The sequence below is a fragment of the Suillus fuscotomentosus genome, assembly GCF_016647785.1.
Source record: "Suillus fuscotomentosus strain FC203 chromosome Unknown F5891scaffold_118, whole genome shotgun sequence".
NCBI classification, from domain to species: domain Eukaryota; kingdom Fungi; phylum Basidiomycota; class Agaricomycetes; order Boletales; family Suillaceae; genus Suillus; species Suillus fuscotomentosus.
In genome coordinates this window covers 62,877-79,261 of record NW_024539630.1, presented here as the reverse complement: position 1 = coordinate 79,261, position 16,385 = coordinate 62,877, and the positions used below count along the sequence as shown (strand labels likewise).

At 49.3% G+C, this 16,385-nt stretch overlaps 6 protein-coding genes across 6 annotated transcripts; 3 read left to right on the top strand and 3 right to left on the bottom strand.

Moving 5' to 3' along the window:
• Positions 1–110: 110 nt before the first annotated feature.
• F5891DRAFT_1197260 (uncharacterized protein) lies at positions 111–4,180 on the bottom strand (the record flags this gene model as incomplete). Its single annotated transcript, XM_041368449.1, has 7 exons — positions 111–1,147; positions 1,201–1,896; positions 1,945–2,190; positions 2,246–2,466; positions 2,518–2,582; positions 2,634–2,747; positions 2,870–4,180. 7 exons carry the CDS (start codon positions 4,178–4,180, stop codon positions 111–113), a joined length of 3,690 nt encoding a protein of 1,229 aa, XP_041218369.1.
• A 1,159-nt stretch (positions 4,181–5,339) lies between these two features.
• Positions 5,340–5,666, top strand: F5891DRAFT_908164 (uncharacterized protein; the record flags this gene model as incomplete). Its single annotated transcript, XM_041373584.1, has 1 exon — positions 5,340–5,666. A coding segment is annotated over one exon (327 nt), but the record flags the coding sequence as incomplete, so codon positions are not given.
• A 588-nt stretch (positions 5,667–6,254) lies between these two features.
• F5891DRAFT_986450 (uncharacterized protein) lies at positions 6,255–7,600 on the bottom strand (the record flags this gene model as incomplete). Its single annotated transcript, XM_041377774.1, has 9 exons — positions 6,255–6,431; positions 6,537–6,666; positions 6,718–6,841; positions 6,868–6,913; positions 6,945–6,965; positions 7,136–7,150; positions 7,200–7,316; positions 7,338–7,361; positions 7,592–7,600. 9 exons carry the CDS (start codon positions 7,598–7,600, stop codon positions 6,255–6,257), a joined length of 663 nt encoding a protein of 220 aa, XP_041218367.1.
• A 454-nt stretch (positions 7,601–8,054) lies between these two features.
• F5891DRAFT_986449 (uncharacterized protein) lies at positions 8,055–8,905 on the top strand (the record flags this gene model as incomplete). Its single annotated transcript, XM_041377773.1, has 6 exons — positions 8,055–8,163; positions 8,203–8,250; positions 8,302–8,371; positions 8,420–8,545; positions 8,578–8,677; positions 8,702–8,905. 6 exons carry the CDS (start codon positions 8,055–8,057, stop codon positions 8,903–8,905), a joined length of 657 nt encoding a protein of 218 aa, XP_041218366.1.
• Positions 8,906–9,386: 481 nt separating this feature from the next.
• Positions 9,387–9,590, top strand: F5891DRAFT_915750 (uncharacterized protein; the record flags this gene model as incomplete). Its single annotated transcript, XM_041373701.1, has 1 exon — positions 9,387–9,590. A coding segment is annotated over one exon (204 nt), but the record flags the coding sequence as incomplete, so codon positions are not given.
• A 3,320-nt stretch (positions 9,591–12,910) lies between these two features.
• Positions 12,911–14,944, bottom strand: F5891DRAFT_1209819 (uncharacterized protein; the record flags this gene model as incomplete). Its single annotated transcript, XM_041369146.1, has 4 exons — positions 12,911–13,039; positions 13,088–13,285; positions 13,333–13,727; positions 14,413–14,944. 4 exons carry the CDS (start codon positions 14,942–14,944, stop codon positions 12,911–12,913), a joined length of 1,254 nt encoding a protein of 417 aa, XP_041218364.1.
• Positions 14,945–16,385: the final 1,441 nt, after the last annotated feature.

Below are 16,385 nucleotides of genomic sequence, written 5' to 3'. Positions count from 1 at the left end.
CAAACATGCAGGCTATCAAGGGCAAGAAGACGAGGCTCGATTATGGACAGACTGTGACAAAATGGACCCCGGGAGGACTCGGATGCACGCAAGAAGTAAGAGGGTGACATCTAGTTACCTTCAGACTGGGCCGGAGAAGAGGAATACTCCATCAGAGAAGGCAGAGGGCTCATCCTAGGACTAGAACGGGGTGTGCGTACGTTATCTGCAGCCTGATATGCCGTGGACCCATACTGAGGCTGCCAACCTTCATGCATGCCACGTCCATCATGACCTGGTGCTAGGTCTTGGTGAAGGTAAGGCATGGGGTGCATGCCCTGCTGGTCTCCACTTGGGTATGTCACCCTGTTATCACGGTACTCCACTGTGTATGCAGCTCCTTGCTGAGGGGCAGGTACACGATCATACATTTCAGTGTGCTGTGGAGGAACACGTGTGAGAGTGTCGTTAGTTTCCATGTCCTGCTGCTGCCGAGCTGGTGGGCGAGCATCGTAAGTTTGGATGCGCTGCTGATAAGGAGGTGCATGCATGTTGTAAGCGTGGGGTGTGGGGTTGGGATGCATACCATGGCGCTGGGCATGGCTATAAGCGGCGACACCTGAATGCGCCTGGAAGGGTTGAGCAGACTGTTGATAGTCGATCTGGCTACGGCGCTGATCAGGGTAACTCTGACGTTGTGGCACCTTGAGATGTTGCCCATATGGTGACGGCACAGGGAGGGCTTGCATGTACTGCTGTGAGTTGGTTTGCAAGGCAGGACCTCGCTGATCTGGGCGTGGAGGTTGCCGAAACATGGGCGATGGAGAGGAGGGGGCAGATGTCATGACCTCCTGAGATTGCTCCCTCATAGCAGAGCTGTTACGAAGTGGCTCTTGCATTGGCCTTGATGGTAGCTCCCTGGCACCACTGGTAGCTCCAGAGCCTCCGCCAGTCTGAGGTCCCTCATACGCCGTCCTTGGAACTGGCTCCTTGGAGGCATCTGTGCCTCTTTCGTGCGCATCAATCATCCCACCTTCATAAAATGCAACCTGCCTTGCAGCCACTGTGGAACCTGGAAGGACCTTCTTCGGCTTTGGATGCTCTTTCACCTCCTCCGATATCTTCTCCAAATTTACTGGACCACCTTGGAATCGCAAAGGCTTGTGAGCTATGAAATTATAGTCAATGGCAGCACATTGTATGCAGGTCAGGTTCACGTACTTGGTTCTTCCATGACTTCATCTTTTTCTCCCTCTCCTTCAGAATCCGACGTGGCGGTGCGATAACGAGGTCGATGAGAGCGTTCGGATGCACCCTTCTGCGTGCTAGTCGTTGCCTTGTCTGAAAAGTGTGCGGGCCCAGGTGCTCTCCCCTTTCCCTTTGCGCGACTCTTCCCTTTCGGTGAGTTAGCCAGCTCGATTTCACTTGATGGAGCACGGCGCTTATAGTTAGCGCCCCCAGATGCTTTTGCCTTGCGTTTGTGAGATTCGGCTTTCTCCTCGTAGTCAGAGCCGTCACCTTCGGAGTCGTCTTCCTCAGATCCAGATGACGCCTTGACCGAATCGTCATGAGCGATGGTGTTGGTAGGTGCTGGCATCACCTTCGATTTGGGGTATCTGACAACCTTGAAAGGGCGTGAAGGGGGGATGTCAACTGAGACGAGTTTCTTCCGAGGTACGGCGGCGGAAGGGGGAGTGACATCAATGACAATGGAGGTTTGAGTGGGTGCAGGCTTCTGTCCCGTCAATGGCTTGAACTTCTTGACTTTTGTCGTTGCTGTACTTGGCCGGAGGCCAGGCAGCCCTTCACGATCCACAACCCCATTGGCAAGCAGCCGCCGGCCCTGGGAGTGAATAGAGTTTGGAGGGGGAGCCTCCCCCATGATGACGACGTGGCTCTGAGATTTGTCCTTATGATCTAGTAACGAGATCAGTATATAATGATAATAGATTGATGAATACATACCTGTGGTCCCATTTCCATGATGCTTGATAACTAACGTGCCCGCCTTCAATGCCTCTGCAAGGATCACTTGTTCCCTTTTGTCGAGATCATTGATACCCTTGCTCCTAATGGTAGAGCGCATCTCTCCTGGAATCAGAACGTCCTCTGGATAGCCTTCCATAACAAACCCTTGACGATCGAAGTCACTACGGAGCTTCTTCCAAGGGAAATGGCCAGAGCGAATGGTGAGTTTCCCACCTAGCTCCTCTTGAGAATGGTCAATAAAATGACAAGCAACGATATTGAGGAGACATATACTCACTGACTAACGCAACGATCCCGCCCTTGATACATTGAAGATGGTCAGCTTGGAGTCGCCAGTTGTCAACATCCGAGTCAGGGACCTCTAGAACCTCCGGTCCATCTTTGGTGGGCTGTCTGGATGCTTGGAAGGGTGTATGTCTACGTGACGGCTCAATCTCCTTCGCGCTTGATGCGTTGTCAGCCTGCGTGCCCTTGGCTACTGAGAGTGACGCAAGGTTGCTGGAAGTAGAGTTAGAATCCAACGAGCCTGGTACATGGATGTAGACTTACTAAACATGTGCCTTTAGATGCCTGATCATTATATCTTCATCTGCAAGGCAGCACGTGGCCCAAAACTGAGGGCATGGAGTAAGGGCCTAATATACAAGAGCAGAGGAACAACTTACATCTTCTGCGCCTGGAGTCGTGTGTATGTGCCCAAGTGACGCATCTTGATTGACCACCTTACCGCAGATGATGAACACTCCTTCAAAGCCATGTTTGGCAGAGGCTGAGTCCATCTAGATACAATTAAATGTCACAATGTCAGTACTCTGCACAATGGATCAGATATAAACGTGAGACGCACGGTGCTTGTCACTTTCTTCCAAACCTTATTAAAGTCTTGCGTTCACTGAGAGACTGTTTGAGGCCCGCCCATTGTCATCTCAGCCTCCTCAAATGTCTCGAGGATGTCTTGCCATGTATCTGGGTAAGCAAGTTGGAACGCCTTATAGCATTCACCTCGGATTGTTGGTGTAATTTGGGCGTTATCAGTGCCGACATCCTTGCCGAGCCTCCGTAGTTCCTGTATTCGATTCACCTTCAAGTAGTGCCCATATACATTCCAATGATTGAAGGCGGAATGAATTCGACCACGAGCCTTGTAATACACGTGAGATATTTGCTGTAGAGGTAAGCCAGTTTTCGCAACAAGGTTGTTGAAGATGTCATTGATGACCTTGAACTGCTCGTCTAACAATCCATTTACCTCATCCGTTCGGCGTCCGACCAGCGCAGTTCCTGAGGATCCATCCTCGTTGCCGTTGTCCTGGAACACGTCTTGTGCAGTAGCGGGAGCACCAAGTGACGGTTGGGGTATGGCATTAGCAGCCTGAGGCGTGTCCTGGAACACGTCTTGTGCAGTAGCGGGAGCACCAAGTGACGGCTGGGGTATGGCCTTAGCAGCCTGAGGCGTGGGGGGAATAATCCGGGTCTTGGGCAAACCCAAGTCACGTAGATCACCAACTTCATAGTGAGGACTGAAGTCCCCACCATCTACAGGCACCCATGAAGCGTCTAGCCCTGAGAAGTTGTAGGTGTCAGGAGCGATTGGCTGTGACATGCCTCCCGAGGATGATGAGGGATGACCTTGACCAAATTCGATCAAGGAACCAAACTCCGGCTGCAAAGGAAGCGCATTGTGTATGCTAGGCGGTTGCGGAAGGAGTGGAAGGACATGATTGGGTTGGGAATCAGATGGTGTGGGAGGGAGCGGAGGGAGCGGAAGGAGTGGAAGGGGAACATCAAGCTGAAGATTTGGAGAGATGGGAGGCTCGCGTGGCCCTGAAGGGTGTCGATGCGGCTCACGCGACATGCTTCGTTGCCGCAAATCACCATAGAACCGTCGGCTACCTTGCATAGGGATGTTGGTAAGCTCTTGCTGCGATACATGGGGCTCCCACTGTCCAGGAGCTGTCTGAGTAAGTTGCTGTGGATCAACAGAGTGCGATTGACCCAAAGGATCAGCATGGCTATCCTCATGCGCATTGTCAGCAAGTAGTTTAGCTCTCCTGTCCTGGGCACTTTTGACGACACCCGAATCGCGTGCCGTAGCCTTGATACAGGTCCGCAACTTTGTTGGTGTTGGTACAAATGGAGGTGATGTATGGCGGCGGCCACCCCCAATTTGCTCAGAGGGAGCCTCGCGAGTGTCTAAGCTTGACTCTGACATGTGCTTTGTTTCTATTGAAAGAAGATGAAAACCGGCTCAGATGCATCTAGTGAGGGATAGAAGTACTCACTTGGCTGAAGGTGTGCTACACTAGGTGTGAGCACGATTACTGAGTAGAAACAACGCACCTGTTCTGTTGGGAGACGGATACACTGAAACACTTGAACACCAGACTGTCACCAGTGTAAGCTTAATTCAGCATAGATATGCGATAACTCACATTGTGCAAAGTGGGTCGCAAGGATAATTGATGGAGTTGAAAATTTTCTGACGGCAGACGAGGAGGGACGGCAGACGAGGAGGGCAGGATGCAACAGTGCCTTTCATATTTCTGAAAGAGTACCAGAATATTTGCTCGCATTCCATAGGGATTCACTGACCAAAAGTTACTAGAACAGAAGATTGACGGCAATTCACTGCGTACCTTTGTGCCATAGAATGAGCGCAAGTACTCCTCCAGGAAGGCTCGAAAAACCATGAAAATGGCCAAATGATGAGGGATCCTCCGAGGCACTGGAGCATCTGAGGGCGCAGGAGGTTAGACAATGGTTGGACAAGAGGTTCCTGCATGCACCTTAATCACCCAATAAGCATGTGAGTCTTTATTTCGCTTTGCCTGGCGTTGGCTGTCATGCAAGAAATGCTGCAGAGAGAACTTTTGATGGGAGGGGAGGAATGACAAGACGCCGTTGAGAGTTGGGGGGCGGGACAGCCCATGGGAGGCTTTGGAGGGCTGAAATGTACGCATCAATCACCTCACCAATAATTACTTCATCCAGAATTCACGAAGTCATAGATTATCGATGGAAGCACAGCATCTTATCGATGTGTTGTCAATGTCAATCCTCCGTGCTACTCCCTCTTAAGCTTACGTTAATTGGACTCATGGATTTCACGCAGCTCGACTTAATTCTCCAATGTGTGTCATCGCGCTACAAGGTCGACGAGCAGGAAGTGTTGGATAAATGGATGGAGAAGCGAGAGGTCCGGGATCCTGAGGGATGGAGGCTCCTTGAGGGTATACCTTGCATTGCTGGTGGGCTCACAGCGCTTCTCGGTAAGTCTCACAGTCAGATCATAGTGGAGAACAGCTAAATATTATACAGGGACTTTGGAAGGACAAGGGGGAACCATCCTGTGGAAGACTCTACCTCAGGTTCTAGCCCATCGTGGGTGCATCCTCAAAAACTACCCCGAGGACATTCTCATGCCCGGCGAAAGACGTCCAACAGTTGTGAGGAGCAAGGGCATACACGACCTCACCACCCTTGAGCGCTTCAAACTTGCGGATGCCCTCAAAAACAACGTCCTCACTGTCAAATCTATTCCAACAGACGCCCGCAAAAGTCTTGCAAAATCACGTGCCCCTGTCATTGTAGGAGAAGTGCCCACTGCAAATTCACCTCACACTCATGGTCGACGAGTGTTTGCCAATGGCCGGATAGATAGGCATGGGCTGATCCATCTGGGCAATACTTCTGCTTCAAGTTCTAACGCCACGTCACCTAAGCCGCGCAGACTCCGAGTCTTCGTAGAACTCCCACCGGTGCCTCCCACCTGGAAGTTGAAGGCGACTCGGCAACGTCCCACCATTGGACCCAGTTGTCCGACTCGGCAACGTCCCCCCATTGGACCCAGTCGCAGCCAGCTCATCCCACATATCGCCGTTATGAGTGCCGCCGAGGACGAAGAACAAGAAGTTGACGAGCTTGTCAGTTCGCAGCCTGCAGTTGTGAACTGTGAGCCTCTCAAGCCTCTCTCTCATCTTCACCAAAGTAATATGACCTACAGGAGCCTCCGTTTCATCCTCGCGAGCCTCATGAAAGCCACTTGGAACACTTTGTAGCATTCGGCTCGGATTGCTGGTGTAATTTGAGCAGAATCCAGCGAATTGAAGGCGCGTACAGTGAGAAGAGGCTGCGCGATAGCAACGTGAATCACAGAACCGAGCCTACACGTCTTCATAAATAGATCTGCGCGTAGCCACATTACACTTCAAACTGTCGTCGGTAATTGTATTCTGGAGGTCTCGCAAATAAATATGGAAGCTCTCACTCTACAGGGCAGGTGCTACCTAGACGGGGAATTTGTATTCTTGATACCATAACTCATTCCCCATGAAAGCAATCGATAGTTCACCGTCTCCACCCTCTGCCAGACGCAGCAAGATGTCTTCAACCATTCCTATCATCTCGCTCATGAATCTGCATACGCCATCTGCAGCACGCCACTCGTCACTCACACCACACATCTGAAGGATACCATCAAGCCCGCGGTTAGCTCAGTCGAGAAAGTCTTCCAAGCTTGTGATGGCGCGTTCAAATACAGACTTGTCTCCATTCCCGGTAGGGCATACCTCAGGGTCAGGCATTGTTTTGGAGTACTCGTCCACGAGGAGGTCGAAGAATCTTCGTGGAGCCTTCACATAGGTCATGAAGTCATCTTTGGCATATTTAACTGCGGCAATGCAATCTTGTAAGGTTTCCCTGACGCAAATGTCAGATCATTTGATACGAGTAAGTTCATGCAGTACGCACATTGGTTCGTCTTCATCGTCCGAAGGTTCATTGTCTTGACAGGATTTTTTTTCTTTGCGCGACTGATGCCGCTTGGCTAGGATAACCTCTCGACACCTGGGGAGTCTTTTGGTCAACTCGATTCCTAGATACCGTCACTTCATCACTTACTTTTGATAATGGCGACGGCGCTCTTCTCTTGTAGCTTGTACTCTAGCTTGATGAGTTTTGTATATTGTTGGGCGTACCATAGTGAAAAAATGGGGTGACTATCAGGTAATGTCGTATAGTGAGGAGAGGAGCAACAACGAAGCATTTAAATAGTCCCTTACACTATTTGGATCCAAACAACGAGTCTTCGATTGATGAAGGAAGCACTCGTGCAGATAGTCTCAAAGTTAGGTCCTCAAATATGCCCTTCTTTACTTTGTCAACTCACCTTTCCACCTTTTGGCTGAATGTCCAGAAAGTCGTATTCTCAGAACATACTTTCCCTATGGTACAGTCTTCTTCTCTAACTGCGCGATATCGAGAAGTGTAGTCATAGAAGGTACCACCTGCTGCGCGGGGCCGATGCGCGAACGATACAAGAGCCACAAGGTGTGGGTTGCAAGGAGAGTCTGAGAGGAAAGAAAACAGACCACCAGGTAAGGAACGTAGGTGACCTAGGAGCATCTACAGCAATGTCAATGCAAACGCTTCGCAATATCAGCATGATGGACCTGCAAAAGGGCTGTCTTTTGCTTCGAGCATGTCCCTATTACAGCCCAGCTTTCGCCCTCATCGATAGTCCATTCAACATCACAGAAGACCAGCGCAGCGAAACAAAACGATAAATGTTGGACTGTGAAATCTGGCAAGCTTGTTCGAGAGGAGTTGCCGAGTGTTATCGCACCTGTGACATGCTACTATTAGGATATACAATAATAAATATAAGATATACAACGATAAATATAGCGGACTGTGAAAAATGCACGCCAAATCGAACCATCACTAAAGATCCACCATAGCCACTTGACTCCAATCCTCCCACTTCCAGCAAGTCAAATGCAAGTTTCAGTTCTTCGGGCTTGCTGGCCAGCACAATGCCCCCTTTTTTTAGTAAGTCAGATACACGTTTTCATGCAAGTTTCAGTTCTTCAGGCCTGGCAGCATGGTACCCCCTTTTTTTTAGCAAGTCAACTACGCAATTTTCGAGTTTCTTGCTGGCGCGATGTTTCGTTTAAGTGGAGTCTTTCCCTTTTCCTTGTTGTCTGAATCTTACAATCTCACAGATGCATTGCTTGTAGGTCTATATAGAGGTATAGAGGAAATGTGTATGTAGCACACTTTCCCTCTTCATTCCTACACTAACGACCATGCCATTCGAGATACCATTCATAATCGAATGCGTGTACCCTTTGATGTCCATCGACGTCAATCATGCAGTCTCCACGGCGTCACCAGAGCTCACCACCATCCATGCAGGTAGCCCAAATTTCCATGATGTAGTCTGATCGCTGGCAGATGAATGCCTTCTTCATTGCTACAAGGGCGTCTATTACAATATACCAGGTGTGTCAACAATAATACTTTGATTTTGCCTTATCGCTAACACTATTTTAGTGCAAGTGAAATCCAGGCAGTTACTCTTCTATGTCATTTGTGGTTCCCATATTGGCGTCATGGCAGGCTGGTAAGTAATATTTCAATGTTTGTCACATTTATTTATCAATGCAACTAGGGAAAATGCTTTGAACTGTGTTCTGGGCATTGCAAATCCCGATTATCGTGAAGTTGAATCTGTCGCACTTGGGGAGCAACTGGTTAGGGAGGCAATCGATCAAGGCAGGATCGAGATGGTGGAACCGTGGGCATCGTCTTAGTCTAGTCGTTCTGTAGGGTTCTATCAATGCCATATGATCTAAAGCGGCTGTTCCTGCCTCAGTGCCTGTGCGAGGACTCAGGATCTCACCTCAGCTTGAAGCTAACTAGCTACTGCGTGAGTCCGTCAATTGGAATGCAGCCCAGTGTAAGCCATGTAAAAGAAGAGAGGTCAAAAGTCAAAACGCCGTTACAGTCAATAGGACAACTTACAAAGGGACGGGAGAGGGACAAGAGGGTATCAGGACTATGTGAGGTTCACGTTGCACCCAAGGCACTGCGGCAGCACATTGAGGATGACTGTTCTGTACAGCCAAATCTGATCAGCCAATCAGCGTATGGATAACGATGTTCACACATAAAAAACATGTCCCAATACCTCCAATGTACCCAAAAAACGATCTAGTCCACATATTAAGATGCTCCATGACATGCCGGTTCTAATGGTATTGACGCATTTTTTAATTTGAATGGTATCTGGTCAAATAAACCAACTCTCGAACGTTGCCCACTCATTCGTTTCAATTGCTTTAGACTTCTTTACCTCTTTACCTATGGGGCGGAGAGCAAAACACCTCACTCTCGCTGATACAACTGCTGCAACATGTCAACACACAGCAAAGTATAGTCGATCCGATAGGTCCAGAGAACTCTTGCTTTGCGCCTTCTTATCTAAGTACTAACACTGCACGTACAGAGGTAGAGACACTCGTCGACTTTGGAATTCGCGCACATATGCCAAAGCCCACAGTCGAAAGGGTTCAACAAAGTCCCTCACTCTTGATCCCAATGTTGAGCTGTCATCCCTTCCATCCAATTTAATCAACCTCGCAAGAGCAGATCTTCCAGACACCTACCTGTTTCAACAAGCATCACAAAGTGCTGACAACCTTGACGAATCAGATCTTGCGCAATGGGATGTTGATCCGCCATACCACACTCCTCGACCTTTGGACACCCCAGCAGAAGCTCGCTGGACAGAAAACCTTGTCCAGGTGATCCATGGTCGACAATTTCGAATGGAGAAGGAGGAAGTCTATGAGCGTGCTAAGAGGCATAGTTCAGGGGGAGCGCTGCATCTTTGTGCCGAGTTGAGGGAAGGTATTGATGTACTCTTGAGGCAGTGGGCAACGTTGCACAAGTATGTTGATGGTATGCAATATTGCGACAGACACTGCGTGATGGCTCAGTGCCTCCTACAGTGGCGTGCTCGAAGAATCTATTGTTATCATAACGAAGTGCATGCAATGACGATGGGATCAAATCTGTATGCATTGGACAGTAGTATTAACTAGTTAGAGTACAGGAATTTGAAGCACGAGTGTTCTGAGATAATATCGAAACATGTGCATGTCTCCCTCTCCGAGAGCCGTGCAGTGGTACCCTTGCAGTGTCACCGCAATCACGGCAAGCACCCAGACACCGCAGTCAAAGCCGTTTGTCTGAAGTGCATCAGTCTAAAACATATAAGCTGAGGCCGTGTTTCGCACCATCAAGGTTGTGACCATACTTACCACTAGAGGACGTGCGAGCCATCCATCGAAATTGTTGTTGACATTAAAAACATGATCATGTTGTCGAGCGATACTCAGAAGACGAGCAATCAATTTCATGATGTCCTGGATGAATTTAGTCATGCAAAAATCTATTAGAGGAAGCTCACGAACCTTGATGTCACTTTTCCATGGCTTCCGCTCAGCGAAGCTGTCAAAGAGATGGAGTTCCTTGCTTCGAAGGTGTACAACACATAGAACCCAGTGGCCGATATCTGAAGGCCTATGGATGGGAAGAATCCACACCTCTTTCATCCAGTAAGATGTCCAAGACATATTGCGCCATAGAACATCATCAGGGGCATTGTATCGGATGCGTGGGAGGTCGTGGGTTGAAAGGATGGCATACTGTTCAACCATTGGAGACAATTGCACCGCCTCTAAGTAAAGAAGCACTGCACACCCATTAATGCAACTGTCGTTGAGTAGTGCAGTCCGAGAAGCAAGAAGCGCGATATCCTTCGGCTCAAATACTTGACAAGGACATCCAAAGCGAGGTGCAGATACTTGTTCTTTGATGGTGCCTGGAATGATGATTCCCGCTTCTGGTAGAGGTGTTCGGTCGAATGTGATGTCCTAGAAGACTCGTAAGCATGGACTATAGTGTGAACAGTAGAAAAACCATGCTACTTCAGGGATTCGCCAACAAAGGTCGGCTCCGGGATCATTCACAATCATGTCGATATCATCATCCTCACCACCAGGGACTCCGGCAGTCAGAATATCTACAAGGGCAGCATCTTCAGGTTGCAAAGCTGTGTGATCGATGTCAGAAAATATTTCTGGTCCAGGCTCTTCGTCTTCGGTAGGCACAACATATGAGACAGCATATGTGTTGATCCATTGAAGCGGACGCTCCTCCGAGACACCCGAGAGTTTGTGGGCCAAAGATACAGCATCAGTTGCGCGAGATGCGAATCGTGCCGCAGATGCAAGTGAGGTTGTCCAACGAGTCTGGATGTACTGAAGGTGCTCCTGTTGCTGGCGAAGCGGGACAAGGAATTTTTCATCTGCAAATGCACTGTGAGATCAGACAAGAACAACGGAAGGTATGATACTTACAACCTGGTGTCAAAAGGGCGAGTTCTAGTGCTGAGAGCTCATCGCCGAACCATCTGCAGAGATTGTCCGCCTCCAGCCCAAGATGTTGCTGCTCTTCAACACATCTATCTCTCTTCAACATTGCACGAATGCCATCGCGAACGTCTTGATCATCCAACCAGCGGGGAACCTTCCCAGTTGAAGGTGTAATCCATATGTTTTCCATCAAACTCTGATTGTTGCGTAGGTCGGTTAGTTTTGTCAGGAGAGGTGTGGGAAGAGGAATGCCGCAGTGCGGATCATAAAGGGCTTCCAATCGTTCACAATAGGCGTTGAATTTACGTAGAGTGTTACGCACTCAAATAGATCTGTTATGCGGAGCCCTAAGAGGGGCGTTGTCCGCTAATGTTCGTGACGTAACCGGAAGGGTCCGGTGTAGCGACTGAGACTGGCGACGTCGAGTCGGCAGATATCAGAGACGCGCGTGTCACGTGACTTCTAAGACGGAGGTCTTCAAAGTCACTGACGTTCTCAAAGTAAGGACAGTCTTGTCCGAACGATGAGTAGTCGATCGAGGTAGACTTAGGCGCAATGAGCACCTAAGAAAAGATACTAGAGACTGAAGCTGAGGGGGCTTCAGAGGGAAGTATGTTCGAGGGAAGATTGAGTAGATTCAAGTTAGGGAATCTAGTACAGAGTGACCGACTACTTATACTAAGTGGAAAGGGTTAAGGGCAAGGCTACCGTACTGTAGGTAAGGGCAAAGGGGAAACGGAAAGGGTATAGGTACGCTGGTAGCAGAGCCTGATTAGTGATGTAAGGTCGAATGCGGAATGAGACCGAGAAACGTTGGAACGAGCCAACGGTAAATGATACAATGTGCAGCATGCACGAGTCAAAGGAAAGATAAGACAAGATAAGGAAAGCCACATTGGTGGCACGAGTCAGAACGAGTCATAGCCCGAAGGCACGTGCGCACGTTGGTGCGATGAGAGGGGGACGAGGGATGGGAACGGTCCCGAGGATCCGGTCAACAGATAGTCGGTAGAGAAGTACAAGCTGGAGGCATACGAGGGCGAGGACGAAGGGGAAAAATGATAGGGGGGCCATGTAGCCGATGTTACTTGTAACATAGAGCAGCCATCAATGCTGGTTGGTGTTTGGCAATTGCTTTTCGAGTCTGCTGGTGGAGTTTTGTGCCTAGTAGCAAACATCAGGTCGAGCTGCTCGAAATCAGATTGTGCCTTACCTAGAGCTTGCTGTGATCCTCCTACTGCACAATCAAGTTTATCCCACTCGAAGAAGCTGCCAATGGCACGCTTGCGAATGTTAATCTTGAGATCGCGCGTTAATAGCAAGGTTCGAACGAACTCGAGGTTCAAGCCTTCTAGTTCTGGGAACCTGTCCTGAACATTGAGCGAAGCATATAACACTTCTACTTTGCGCACAAGACGCTCGTGTGCTCGTTCGAGACTTTCGATTGCATCAAGGGTGTCTTCTGACATCTCACCTTTTGCAATTGTGTCCCTTGTTGTCTGTAGAGCTTTGTCCGAAGCATCAAGGTCTGCCTGTAGAGCAAGGATGGTGTCTAACTCTTTCTTGAGACGAGCCGGAGCATCTATTGCGGAACATCAGGAGGGCCACGATGATCGCGAGGAACATTACACACGAGCACGGATTGAAAGCTGTGACTCCTTCTGCATCACCCATTCTTTTCGCAAATCACTCACAGGAACTTCACACTCTTCGAGAATGTTTCAGGCATCTGTGCCTTGATCCTCCACGCCACGCCTGAGTCGGCGCCTGATCCATTCCCCAAGGTCAGCACGCATCTCAAGTCCAATGGCTCTAGCATGTCGATCAATCAGCCACAGACGACGTTGCCTCTGTTGTGTGAACGTGAGTAGAATTCAAAAGAGAACATAAGTACATACAGAAGATGACCGCTGTATGCCTATCAATCGAACGAACCTCGACCAGAGTCTCTCCATCCCCTCTCCATCGGACAGGCCTAGACCAATGATCATCCACGGGTTATAAACGAGCTGACAAGCCCATTCATGACCATAGGCATGCATGGCCGTAGTTGCAAACCGTAAGTGCTGTAGGATAGAGTTTGGCAAGATGTCATACTAATTAATGTCAGTTTACTACGACAGGCGAAGGAAGTGAGACTGACCTGATTTAACGACCGTGATAAGACACATCCCACATCATAGAGGGTGATGACGGTGGCACTCCGTGGCAATAATGAAAAGAGATGGTTGATTAACGCAACTGAATACTTTTGTTGCTCGCCAGGATTGTCGATATTGGCAAAAAATAAGGGAATGTCGTGGCGGCAAATCAGCACCATGAGTCCTGTGTCATTGAAGCTATCCATGGCGGCCTTCTGCTTCTTGCCATCCGCTGCCTCGTAGGAGTTTTCACACAGATCAATCGCCTCATTTGGCACATGTGATATATGCAGCTTAGGCGGGGACTTGTGACTTCGACTGATGTGATGACCAATAGCGTCGACCTGCACCTTCAAGAGGAAATAAGAAGGGTCGTAAAAATGTGGTGAATCTCCTGCTGAACGCCGGTGTCGGTGGTGGAAGTTACCGTCAGTAGCAACGTGGATGTCACCCCCTTTGTCCAGGTCTCAGCCAAATCTAACACCCGCGAAACAAGCTGGACAACGTTGGATGAGGATCGAAGCACAGCGCTCCCGCAGTCCCTTCTCTTCTCTGGCTCCAGGTGATTCAGACCCTGCTGTACTGGATGGTTGAGGATGTGTGGGAGTCGCCCGAAAAGCTTCCACGCGATCACGACAAGTCTGTATGACTAGTTCTAACCGGCGCTCGACCTTTATCTGCAGGACATCGAACCATTGAATGGCGTGACCTAGACTCCGCCGGAAAGGTTCTTGAATAATTTCTCCCTGGTTCATGTGAGTAGCTGAACAAGCATATGAAGTCGACTGACACATACCTTTGCGTTTGTTATTCAGTATCCTCGTCAGATGTAGTGAGTATTAAGTGCTGATGCAAGTGCATTGACGGCGTCACAGGAACGCTCAAAGAGAGAGCGATAGAAGGCGAGCAGCTCAACTGATATGGCCATTCGGGGCTGGGAGGGAGCAGTAGGGAATAAGCCGTAGAAAACAAGTGTTTGTGCTAAGTTAGCACATCTACAGCTCATCGCATCGATGGAGATGAAATCTAAAAGAAATTAGCTGTTCAAGTCCAAGACTCCATGTATGCGACCGAATACTGACAGTCAAAAAAGAGACAGGTAATAGGTGTGCGTTTTTGTGCACATGTGTGCGAGCTGCACAAAGACAAAACTTTGGGTGTTCGTTCGAGAGGTGCTCCTAGCGTCCTTGCAGTGTAGTCTAGTTGGGTCTCGACCAGGGTAGGAATAAGTGTTTTCCAGCCGTCATACAAGCGAGTAGATGTGAGATCAGGCTGGGTACGACGACTCGGTGTGGATTGTGAGGCAGGTTGGGGAGAACAATTGTCGTGAGGCTCAAGGATGTCTTCCCAAGCCTCGTTAGCATTTTCCTCGAGGACTGCCGTGTCCGCTTCCGTCTCTGCCAGGACAGGTGAAGTTTCTTTAGGCTTCGCTGAACCTGCGAGTAAACTGGCCATCTTTGCGAGCAACTGGCGCTGTTTAGCCTCCTGACCTGGCACTTCAACAAGTACCTGAGTTTTTTGCTTGTCTCTGAGTTTCCGCGGGCTGGAAAAGTGCATACCAAGCCCAGATGACGTGCCCGGTTGAGCAGCGCGGGTACCCGCGTGTGGGGCCATGATGTCTTGGAGGCTGGAGCAGGAGAGTTGAGAAAGACAGCCAAGTGATGAGGGATTGAGGTGGCATCGGATGCTCTGTGACAAAACGTAGTACGAGGCGCCGAGCAACCCAAGGTATTTGATTGTCAATGGGACGCGCAGGAGGAGCACGCTGCACTGGAGCAGCGCAAAGCAGGAGGGCAACGAGGCAGACTGATATTTTTAGATTGTAGCTATATTTACAAATGGAGGATTCGGGCGCACAAGAGGAACGCGCTGCACCGGAGCAGTGCAGAACAGGATGGCAACAAGGCAGCTGCTATTTTTAGATTGTAGCTATATTTACAAATGGAGAATCCTCCCGGATGAGGGGTCTTTCAGCCCGGTTTCCCATAACATAGAAACCGGATCTGAAAGACCCTTTATTGGCACCGAAAAGTACTGCCTGAGGTGGCAATCTCCTTGGTGTTGGCATCATCTCTTCTGCGAACAAACGGTCGTGCACTAAAGGTCAGAACAGATGCAGGCAAATTTTGCAAACTGTCCCGATAACAAGCTTCGGTGTATAGAAACCAGGATGGATTGTCGCGTTGCATGATCCCAGCTAAGTTCGCAGACGTAGGTTCATATACAGAAGCATGTGATCGACGAAAAGACGGGTCATCAAAATATGCAGGATAGGTTTCGTTATCATGAACAGTATAATCAGGTGGACAATCATCATTATCAAGAGCGCATGCCATAACGGACGGCTTTTGCACAAAAATTCTGAGCTGCAAAGAAGAGAGTCAGCCAAAAACAATCAGGACACTCAGAAACAGGTGCTAACCGATACTGCGGAGGATCGATGATGAAGAGAAAACGAGAGCAGAGGACCAAAAAAAAAGGGATATATAGGCATCGCATGTCTCACTCTGAAAGAAGGATGCAACGTAAGCGACGAGGTTTCACGTTCACGTCATCACTGTGACGTAATGGGCGAAGATTTTACAGATAGATGGCGCGATTGCGTCCGACAAAACCCTTCCCCCACTAACGTGGGAGTCGGGGATGTTGGCACACACCCGTCAGCTGTATCATGTATGACATCATGCATGACTACAATACTAGACAATCCTAGTTGTATCATGCACGAATAGGACAGTGAAAACTGTCTTGCTAGATACGAAGGACTTCCTCAGGGTGATGATGAAGAGGACGCGCAGTAGTTCTACTCAAGTTACTTGCCATGTATACCTCAAAATACTATATGACCCGCGGGTCTGTGAAAAAACTGCGGTATACCGTGAATACCTGCAGAACTGGCGGGTCGGTGTACACCCGTACCGTGGCGGGTGCGGTGTGGCCTCAGCGACCCGCGGGTTCACCCGTGCTCAACCCTAATATTAATTTATACAGGAACTCCGAGTGTCCGAGTCGTGGCACCCGACACGTTCACAATCAAGTAAACGTTGCAGCCGGT